The following is an 11,439-nucleotide window of genomic DNA, read 5'->3' on the forward strand; positions in this document are numbered from 1 at the left end:
ATAGCATATAATTATAGCTGTATTACTGTATTACTATATTAACCCAAGATTTTTTTTTAATGAAGCATATGCGATCACATTCTCTGTAGGAAAAAAATGTATTCATAACATTTTATTTATTTATTTATTTTTGGCTGCATTGGGTCTTTTTTTTTTTGCGGTACGCGGGCCTCTCACTGCTGCGGCCTCTCCCGTTGCGGAGCACAGGCTCTGGACACGCAGGCTCAGAGGCCATGGCTCACGGACCTAGCTGCTCCGTGGCATGTGGGATCTTCCCGGAGCGGGGCACGAACCCGTACCCCCTGCATCGGCAGGCGGACTCTCAACCACTGCGCCACCAGGGAAGCCCTGCATTGGGTCTTCGTTGCTGCGCGCGGGCCTAGTTGCGGCGAGCGGGAACTGCTCTTGATTGCAGTGCACAGACTTCTCATTGCGGCGGCTTCTCCTGTTGTGGAGTTCAGGCTGTAGGCGCGCGGGCTTCAGCAGTTGTGACTCACGGGCTCCAGAGTGCAGGCTCAGCAGCTGTGGTTCAGGGGCTTAGCTGCTCCACAGCCTGCGGGATCCTCCCGGAACAGGGCTCGAACCCGTGTCCCCTGCATTGGCAGGTGGACTCCTAACCATTGCGCCACCAGGGAAGCCCTCATAACATTTTAGTGAGAGTCAAAATAGTTTTCTGTACTACAAATATTATAAAAAGTTTAAACTGTTTGAAAATACTGTTTATTTCATCCTTGTCTCATCCTTTTAAAATGTCCTTTCTGTGTATGCTTTAGAACATACATAATGTATTAGTAGAGTAACACATGCACATGATTTTATAAAACACTCAAGCATTGAGAATACTTCTCAAAATATTTTTAGTAGAGGGGTGTGCAATCGAAAAAGTTGGGAGGACTTCCCTGGTGGCGCAGTGGTTAAGAATCCGCCTGCCAATGCAGGGGACACGGGTTCGATCCCTGGTCCGGTAAGATCCCACATGCTGCAGAGCAACTAAGCCCGTGCACCACAACTACTGAGCCTGTGTTCTAGAGCTCGCGAGCCACAACTCCTGAGGCTGCGAGCCACAACTACTGAGCCCACATGCCACAACTACTGAAGCCTGCACACCTAGAGCCCGTGCTCTGCAACAAGAGAAGCCACGGCAATGAGAAGCCCGGGCACTGCAACGATGAGTAGACCCCGCTCGCTGCAAGTAGAGAAAGCCTGCATGCAGCAACGAAGACCCAACTCAGCCAAAAATAAATTAAAAAAAAAGTTGGGAGACCACTGCTTGAATAGTGTCTACCTTGTTTTAGGGCATCAACGATGTCATGAATGCAATGTGCTCGGCACATATTAAGTCCTCAGTGAGAATTGGCTCTTTGGCTCTTATGATATCCTCTATACGAGTGATGCATTAGAGGCAGTGTGAAATGATGGTGAAAAGCAAGAGCCTTGCAGTCAGGCAAAGTTGGATGCGTTCCCCTGCCACTTACTAACTGAGAGAATGTGACCAATGAACTTCGCAGGATTTCCCTGGTAGCGCGGTGGTTACGAATCTGCCTACCAATGCAGGGGACACGGGTTTGTGCCCTGGTCCACGAAGATCCCACATGCCTTGAAGCAACTAAGCCCGTGCGTCACAACTACTAAGCCTGTGCTCTAGAACCCACGAGCCACAACTACTGAGCCCACGTGCCACAACTACTGAAGCCCGCACGCCTAGAGCCGGTGCTCCGCAACAAGAGAAGCCACCAAAATGAGACACACACGCACCGCAACCAGAGAAAGCCCACGTGCAGCAACGAAGACCCAATGCAGCCAAAAATAAATTAATTAATTAATTAATTTAAAAATCCTTTCTCCTTCCCACTTCCTTTAAAAGAAAAACAAACAAACTTCGCTGGGCCTCAATTTCTCATTAGTCCCCATCTCTTAGAGTTGTTATAAAGATTAAGAGAGATAATGCACTCTTTTGGTAACAGCTTCATTGAAATATAATTCACATACCATAAATGTCACCATTTTAAAGTGTACCATTCAGTGGGTTTTAGTATGTTCACAAGGTTGTACAACCACTGCCAATATCTAATCCAGAACACTTTCATTACCCCAAAAAGAAACCTGTGCCCATTAGCAGTCGCTCTCCATGCTCCCTTCCCCTCCCCTACTCCCCCCACCTAGCCTAGGCAACCACTAACTCACTTTCTGTCTCTGTGGACTTGCCTCTTCTGGACACTTCATATAAATGGAATCAGACTATATGTGGTCTTCTGTGTCTGGCTTCTTTCACGTAGCACAGTGCTTTCAGGGTTCCTCCATGTTATATGTAGCAAGCATCATTACTTAATTCCTTTTTATTACTGGATAATATTCCATTGCATGGATATACCACATTTTGTTTATCCCCTCATCAGCTGATGGACACTGGGGCTGTTTCTACCTTTTGGCTATTGTGAATAGTGCTGCTATGAATACTCGTGCATGATAAGGCATGTTTAATGCTCAGCACAGGGCCTGCCAGGCACCTAAGTGCTCAATACCAGTAGGTGGTTGCTCTCCTTATCATTAGGGAGTGCTACATTGGGAGATTTGGGACCCAGAGTGCCTGGATGTCAAAAAGGGTAGGTGAAAGTCACCAAGGACAGCATTCATTTACTGCACAGTGTCACCGAGAGCTGTCCCTGCCCACCTCACCCAAATAAGTAAGGCAGTGTGACACAGAGGCATGAGCACAGACCCACTCCACCACTTTTGAGCTGTGTGATGCCGGGCAAGTCACTTAACCTCTCTCAACCTTGTGTGTAAGTTGGATATAATTAGTCTTGTCTACATATCTCACAGGCTTGCTGCCTGGGTCAAAGAGTTAAGTTAAAAATATGGGGCTTCCCTGGTGGCGCAGTGGTTGAGAGTCCGCCTGCCGATGCAGGGGACGCGGGTTCGTGCCCCGGTTCGGGAAGATCCCACATGCCGTGGAGCGGCTGGGCCTGTGAGCCATGACCGCTGAGCCTGCGCGTCCGGAGCCTGTGCTCCGCAACGGGAGAGGCCACAACAGTGAGAGGCCCGCTACCGCAAAAAAAAAAAAAAAAAAAAAAAAAAAATGAAAGCACTTTGAAAACCATAAAGCATTATTATTCCAAACCTTACATATTACAGAAACTAATGGCTCTCGAACAGAGTAAGGAAGCACTTTGTTCCGCTCACCATTCTCCCTCTCTCTCCAGCTTGTTCACATTCTCTTCAACATGACACCCTGGCCTTCTCACCACAGCCCCTGATGCTAGTACCTCCTTCCTTGCATCTACTTAAGGGCCAAGGGTGAGCAGCCTGATCCTGGGTAAAAACCTGAATTCACATCAAGAAAAAGCCTGCCATGTCTCTATTTCCAGGTAGAAATCTGTGCGACCTTTCCGGTTTTCTCAATAGCTAGCTGGTTAGAGCGCCCTCGTGTGTCTCCACGTGGTAATACCTGAGGTCTTTCCTGAGAGGTGACTTTTTCATCGCAGCCTCAGTAAAAGGTGTAATGGAAATTTTTTTCTCGTCACACTTCATGGCCCATGCTTGACACTTGGACTCCAGTTAAGCCATTGCAGCCCGAGTCTTAGGCAGGTTTCCTGCTTGCGCTCAGGCCTAAAGATTTCTTCCTGCTCCCTGCCCACACCTTTCTCCTCAGTCATTTTGAAAAACCCTGGTCTCACCGTTCACAGATGTCAACTTGGTCTTACCACCTTCTATTATTCCAAGCTTATCCAGCTCCCAAAGTAAGATCATATGTTTTTCTAAAAAGGGAAGAAAGTAAATCCAAAATAATAGAAAAGTGTGTTTTAAGTGTTTACTATATATATAAAACTATATATATATAATATATATATAAATATATATATATTTACTATATATAGTAAAACTATATATATATATGATTTGTTCTATAGTCTAAGGAAAAGGTATCGAGAATGTTAAACCTTTCACAGGGGTCTCCTCATGGAAAGCCCTGACACTTGGGAAGGGGTAAATGATGATCAGAGACAGTGATGTCTGGCAGTGCGTGCTTGCGTGCGCGCGCACACGAACACATGTTTACACACTCTCACACGCTCTTCTGCTCAGGGAGCGTTCTCTCTCGTGGCTTTCTCTCTCACTGAGAATCATGTGATGATATCAGCTCAGGTCTTTGGAGGAAAGAAAACTTATATTTTATATCTGGAACCTCAAGAATGTTCCCTGCAGGGACTTCCCTGGTGGTCCAGTGGTTAAGACTGCACACTTCCATGGCAGGGGGCGTGGGTTCAGTCCCTGGTCGGGGAAGTAAGATCCCACATGCCACGCGGCGTGGCAAAAAAAAAAAAAAAAAGTTCCCTGCTCCCTCCATCAGCTACCGCTATGAAAGCCTGAGGGACTTTACTTCCCATATTCCACACATTCCCCTCATGCCTGCTCTGCAGCCATGGATTTTCCTGAATCCATGAGCCCCATTGGCAAACTCCACTGCGAGCCAAAGATACATGTGCTTTTGGCTTCACCCCAGGAGCATGTTCCTGAAAAGTTGCGGGCAAATTAAATTTTTGCAGGTCAGTTATGATTCCCCACCGGCTTCCAATGAGACTTTTGAGCTGCGCTCTCTCCTCCTCAAGATTGATTTTCAACACTTCAGCTTGAAGTTTCTCTGCCTCTTGCCATCCTCCCTGACAGTTAAACCTCATCTGGAAAATGAAGAACCTGACCGAGGAAACATTAAGAATTCTCGAATAGTCCAGGACCTATAAAAAATACACTAGAGAGGCTGCCATTTGGAAAAGACACCAGGTACCACCATTCAAACTGCAAACCCTCACCCTACATCCAGCTTTTGGAGAGGCTATTTCCAAGGGCTTGAGGGGTTTTGCCCCACTCTCTTGGGGGGGCAGCAGCTGCCTCGGGGGATGGGCATTTTCAGTTTAGGAGGATCTTTACTACCCTTCTGCTTTCTGTTCTCTTCACCCCACTCCCAGGTGTCAGATTCCAGAGACCTGTTGACTGAAGAAAAACACACAACCCAAAAGTTGCAGGTTATGTTTTATTCAGCGGACTTACTGAGGACTCTAGCCTGGGAGGCAGCCTCTCCGAGAGCTCTAAGGAACTGTGGCAAAGAAGTAAAGGAGGAGCCACGATATACGGGAGTTTTTGCAAGAAAAAATAAAAACATGTGTTCAAACATCAAAGACTACAGCTAATCACAGAAAACAGACATCTCAAAGTAGTGATTTTAGCCTCCCCCCCTTTTTTTTGGCCATGCCGTGCAGCTTGTGGGATCTTAGTTCCCCGGCCAGGGATTGAACCCAGAGCCCTCAGCAGTGAGAGCATAGAGTCCTAACCAATGGACCACCAGGGAATTCCCTAGCCCTTTTCTCTGTATGGCAAGATGCAAGAGTCTGGGCTCATGGAAATTATTCCTTAGATAAGCATCTTAACTATCTAGGGCCAGTATCCTGTTTTTCTCCATCCTGAGTTCCCCTCAGGGCACGCCGTGGGGCCGTGGGGGACGGTGGCTGCAGGGGCTCCTGGCTTGATGGTAGTTGACTTTCATTGTTCACTAGACTAGCAGGCAGCATTCTTTGTTTACTGGAATGGCAGGTGATACTCTTTGTCTACAGACCCTCTCTCCCGAAATAGAGATGGGTGCTGTGGTCCCGGGGAACCATGTATGCAATTGGTGACCTAGACAAAGCACTTGGTAATAAGTAAAGAGTTGCTAGGGAAGCACCTTGGCTCTGGTCTCTGGCAACAGTTAAGCAAGGGCACGTGTGCCCTGGGTCTGTGATGCTGGTCAGGCGACTGCCCTTGCAGTCTTTGAACCGGAACCAGAGATATTATTAGTGCTGATAGCGAAGGGAACTGCCTGCTTAGTGGCGAGGAAAATTAATAGTCCAAGCGTTCTCCCATCCTGCATTCTCCATGCTGGCATTTTGATTAAAAGAAATACTGCTGCAGCTGTTTGCATATTCTAGAAGTGTGTGTGCATGTGTGCGGTTTAGTGTTTACAGATTTGGGGTTGTGGAGGGGAGTTTCCAGAGCAACGGAAGTAGCTGCTTGTCAGTCAGGGTTCATTTTGAAAATGAAAGCCTGAAAGCTTGGGGCCCACTCTGGGCCTGGGCCTGGTCTCCGAGAAGCCGGCAAAAGCCAGGAGTTGGCTTTGGTTAGTCAGCTCAGTGAAGCAACCACTTGATCACCTTTTGCCTTTTTCTTTTACGAATTGACCAAGTCTATGAGCTGCTTTTGGTGTCCTGCAGATTCAGTCTGAGGCAGGGATGTGGGAGTGGGCATCGAGGTTCTGGCCGAAGACACCTCCCCCAACACGTACACACACGATTACATTTCCCCAGGCTGCCAGACCAGAACGAGGTAACCTATTTCTCACACACTACTAGGTACACAAGGGTAGTATGACTAGTCATCAAAGAGTTTAGTTTAATTGGCATATGTCAGAGTAAAGGGAGAGAAATACAACACAAGGCTGTCTGTTCTGGGTGCCGGAGGAGTAATACAAACAGATGGTTGGGGGAGTGAGGGATCATTCTGGGCTGGGGTAATCGGAGGAGGCTTACTGGAGAAGGTGGCAACTGAGGCCAACCTTGAAGGACAGGGGGGAGAACTTCACCAAATAGAAGCTATGAGGGAGGACATTCTCGGTAGAGGAGGGCAAGTTCAAGATATGCTCAGGTTAGAACAAGTCCATCCGTTTGGCTGGAATTTGGGATTTGTGTGAATGGTTTGCTGTTGATAAGCTTGGTTTGAAGGCCAGATCCTCTGCGCCAGAACAAAGGCTGCGGTGTCACACAGACTTGCTCTGCCACTTCCTTCGGGGTGACCTTGGGCAAATGGCCTAATCTCTTTGCAAAGTGAGGACAGTAACAATACTTAGCTCTTGAGATCCTTGGGCGGGTGATAGAATGAACATATATAAAGCATTTAGCAGAGTGGCACATAAAAAGTATTCAAAAAAATGGATTACAAATGCATAGGCTGTCATGAAGGAAAGCTCCAGCTCTTTAGGGCTGACCCCAAATATCTGAGGGCAAAGGTGGAAAAGCCTCTGATACCTTCCATCACTGTGGGACCCAGTAGAGTGGGCTGGCTTGGCCTGAGTCCCCATTCCCTCTGGCCTAGACTGTTGGAATAGTCTCCTGGCTTTCTGCCTCTGCCTCTCCCATAATCATCTTCCTAAAGACCACCTTAATCATGGCTGTATTCCTCTCTGGCTCAAGAACCTTCTATGGCTCCCCACTGCTCATGACTGAACTCCCTAACATGGGGCGGGGGGGAGGCAAGAACTACCATTTATTGAGAGAAGAGCCAAGAGGATGCTAATGTTAGGACTAAAAAGGTAAAATACCCTCCTCTTTTAAAAGCCTTGAAACTCGGAATTCGCGGAAATCAGCAGGTCCCTCAGGGAGAGAGCGGGATGCATCTCTGAAGAGGGTAAGGCGTTCGTGGCCGATGACTCAGATTCACCAGTACCTGCTTCTTCAAGCCAAGCTGGGAAAGGTTAAAGAGGGCGGAGAGAGGAGTAGGGAGCCTCGGGGAAGCAGGGGGTAGCCCTTCTCAGTTCCCTGGAAGGGCTTTTACGCCTGGACACTTTCTCGAATTTCTCTGTAGGAATCCCGGGCAGCTCCGGCGCTGCGGGAAGGGTCAAGGCCACACAAAGGGCAGTGCAAGCGAACCCGAGTCACATGGGGCAGCCAAGCCGCCTCCGTGAATGCGAGGCGCGGGACAAAGACGGCTCGGGGACAAAGTGCAGGGAGACTCCTGAGGAGATAAGAGGGAAGGGCGAAGGAAGGGGCGGAGAGCGACCGCCCCGGAGCTCTAAGGACCGCGCTGCCGGAGGCCTTGGCTGCAAGCCGAACTCAGCCCACCGCGGAGGGGGCTCCCTAGAGCCTCTTCACCCAGCAACTGCGGGGATGCTGAGAACCCGGCTGCTGGGGCAGCTGGGCTGCTCCCGTTGGCGCTCGGGGCTAGCGCGCAGCCCGCCCCCGCGTCCGCCCCACAGTTGCCCACGCCGTGCGGGAGGCGGGGCCGCCCAGCTCACCTGGCCGTTTGGGGCGGGGCCGCCCGCGACCCGGGGAAGCGGAGGTGGCGGCGGTACCCGGGGTGCAGGAAAGGGGCTCTACCCGGGGGCATGGCCGGAGCTCCCACCCCTCCAGGCCCCCCCACCGCCCGTGCCGGGGGCCCTCCCTCGGCTCGCTCGCGCTCTCCCTCCCTCTTCTCCCCTCCTTCGCTCCCTCCCTCCGAGCCCAATTGCTCAAGCCGCTTCCTTCCCCAACGCCAGCGCCAGTTCCTCTCTTGGTGGGGCCCGGGAAGGGCAGCAAACGCTAGACACTGGAACAGCCGCGGCGGCAGGACCATGGCCGAGCCCCGAGGGGCCGCGAAGCCGGCACCCAAGGCCTCCTTCGCACCGACCGAGCTCAGCCTGCGGAGCGCCCCGCAGCCCCGCCCCTCGAGAGTGGACACCATCAGCCTGGGCAGGTACCGGGGCAACGCCACCACCGCCTTCCACCGCTCGGTGATGCCCTCGGGAACAGTCTCGGGGCGCCGGCGGGGAGCGCTGCGGGAGCTGTTGGGGCTGCAGGGGGCGGCTCCCGCCGGGTGGCTGTCGGAGGAGCGCCCCGAGGAGCAGTCCCCGGGCGGGCCGAACGCACCGAGCGGTAGCGGGCTATGCCTGGAGCCCCGGGAGCACGCGTGGATACTGGCGGCCGCTGAGGGCCGCTTTGAGGCGCTGCAGGAGCTGCTGGAGGTCGAGCCGGGGCTGCTCCTGCGGGGCGACCCGATCACGGGCTACACGGTGCTGCACTGGCTGGCCAAGCACGGGCGCCACGAGGAACTCATCCTGGTGCACGACTTCGCCCAGCGCAGGGGGCTGCGGCTCGACGTGAGCGCCCCGGGTAGCGGCGGCCTCACGCCCCTCCACCTGGCGGCCCTGCAGGGCCACGATATGGTCGTCAAGGTGCTGGTGGGCGCCTTGGGGGCAGACCCCACGCGCCGCGACCACAGCGGCCACCGGGCCTGTCACTACCTGCGGCCCGACGCGCCCTGGAGCCTGCGGGAGCTGTCGGGGGCCGAGGACTGGGAGACGGCGGGCAGCAGCGAGCGTAACAACGCCAACAACAACAGCAGCGGCGGCGGCGCCGCGTGTACGCCGAGACGCGCCTCCAGCGCAGTGGGCGCGTCGGTCGTGGAGACAGCGGCGGCGGCGCCCGCCAAGGGGAAGGACTCCGTGGGCAGACGGGTGGCGCAAATTCAAGGCCTTCTCCGCCATATGTTCCCCTTCTTCCAGGACCGTTGAAGGAGACGGAGACTGGAGAGCGTGGAGGGACCAAGACGCTGCGGCGGGGCCGTGGTCCCGGGTGGTCCCTGGCGGTCCCTGGCGGTCCCGGGTGGTCCCGGGTGGTCCCTGGCGGTCCCGGGTCCCACCGAAGGGGCGGCGCCTCGGACGCAGCTCGGGCCGCAGCCGTGGGCGCTGGTCCTGCAGGGAGCAGATCACCTCGGGGTCCGTCTCAGGCACCTGTCTCAGGAGTACAGACACCGGCCAGGAGACGCGGGGACCAGGGCACGCCTAACCGAGGGAGACCAAGGACCAAGCCTTCCTGGCGCCGAATCCCCAAACTACAGGATTGAGTTAGGAGCAGAAGCGTGGTCCTGCTTGGGAGAGGGAAAGTTAGCTTCCAGTAGACATTTCTGGGCAGGTGGAAGCTCTGGGTTTATTAGGAAACATTTGCTAGAAGAATGAGTTAAGATTGTAAACCACTGACGCAGAGGAAGCGCCTAACTGCAGTTAACGGGTCTGACTCGGCTGTTAACGGGTCACTTTGTGAGGGCAGGCTCAGCCCCTGTCAACCTGCTCCTGAGACAACCAGGCCTTACCCATACGGTTTGGTTTCTAATGTATCATGAATGACTTCTTAAGCATATTAAAGTGGCATATGTTTTCCTTTCACATTACAAAGCTGTCCTTTGAATGACTTTTTTTTTTCCATCAACCACCTCTTCCCTGTGTTTGCAGGGAAGAGGTCACCAACCCACGGCTGCGAGCTAGTGATCCGGAACAGTCTCTGGATCTCATTTGCACAGCAAGTGGCCAAGGTGTGCACCAAAGGAGCTACTTTCCCCTTGGCTCTGAGTAGAGACACACAGTTTACCTGTCTCCTGGGCTCTTTAGCATCTAGGTCTGGCCTCTTGCACAAGTCTCATCCCAGAGGAGTTGTCTGCAGGGAGCAGAGGGGAGGTAAAAGGAAAAAGCCTCCAAATATGTATTTCTAATATTTCCTGGTGAGTCATGTAATTTACCTTGACTTCTGCCCTCCAATGAGACACACCCCCTGGCATTTTTTCCAAGATAGGGCTTTAATCATCAGCATTGTGGGTTTCTTTTAGTTACATTTACAGGTGGGTTGATTTGAGCTGAAAGGAGGGAGAAGCAGTTGGTGGCTGGAAATCCATGCTGCTTTCGAGACAGCATATTTTCAAAATAGCACTGTATCCCTGGAGGGTTGGGTAGCCCTTGCAATGGACTGCTGTGTCCCCAGCCCTCCCATCCCAGTCCTCTAAGGCCAGGGAGGAACTGAGTCACAATAAAACACAGCCCAGAGACACCACCCTGAGCCCATCTGTCCAGGTTTCCATCTCTGCCTGGCGGGCCTGTTTGCCCCTTCTGTGCTCAAAACGTTCCCACCTGCCCTTAATAACGCATTAGATTCTTCCCATCCATGAAATGATCCAAATCTTTCCTATTGATTCTCAGCCTGTCCCGTGTCTCTAGGAACTATACCTTAAACATATTTACAGTGTAATGTAGCATTTCCTTTTTCTTCTTCTAAATGAACTTCTTTGGGAATTCCTCCGCCATCCAGTGGTTAGGGCTCGGCGCTTTCACTGTAGGGTCTTGAGTTCAATCCCTGGTTGGGAACTAAGATCCCACAAGCCGCGCGGCAGAGCCAAAAAAAGAAAAGAAACAAAAATGAACTTCTTTGATGTTTGCAGTGGGAGGGTGAGCAGCTCCTGGCTTGTGGCATTTGGAACGGGCATCTAGCATAGCCCTCCTCCACCCCCATGCCCATTTTATAGATGCAAATTGGCTAACTGATGCAGGACCGCGAGTTCTGCTCCACAACCTCTCCCTTGACAGCTGCCGAGGTGGGTTGGGTTTGGTGAAGGCGTCAGGGCAGGGCCTTCCTGCCACATGGCTGAGTCTGCGGACTCCTGGCTTGGAGGGAAGATTGGCATGTGCCTTCGTCCAACATTCAAAGGACACTTTTAACAGTAGTCCCCTCTTCATAGGAAAAGTTTGAACCTAAGCATCTTAACTATTAGCAGATTTGGGGACCTAAGACAAGCATCTGCCCTGCTCTTTCCAAAATGCACACCAAGTCAGCTGGAGGATTTGAAAGCGGCTTTCTGGAGTTTTTCCTGTAGTCAGCTATTCTTCCCCAC

General features: G+C 52.1%; 1 protein-coding gene across 1 annotated transcript; it reads left to right on the forward strand.

Moving 5' to 3' along the window:
- Positions 1–8,092: 8,092 nt before the first annotated feature.
- SOWAHD (sosondowah ankyrin repeat domain family member D) lies at positions 8,093–9,424 on the forward strand. The gene has a single exon (XM_004275820.4). It carries the CDS (start codon positions 8,132–8,134, stop codon positions 9,293–9,295), a length of 1,164 nt encoding a protein of 387 aa, XP_004275868.3. The 5' UTR covers positions 8,093–8,131; the 3' UTR covers positions 9,296–9,424.
- Positions 9,425–11,439: the final 2,015 nt, after the last annotated feature.

This window comes from Orcinus orca, chromosome X (genome assembly GCF_937001465.1).
Source record: "Orcinus orca chromosome X, mOrcOrc1.1, whole genome shotgun sequence".
NCBI lineage: Eukaryota > Metazoa > Chordata > Mammalia > Artiodactyla > Delphinidae > Orcinus > Orcinus orca.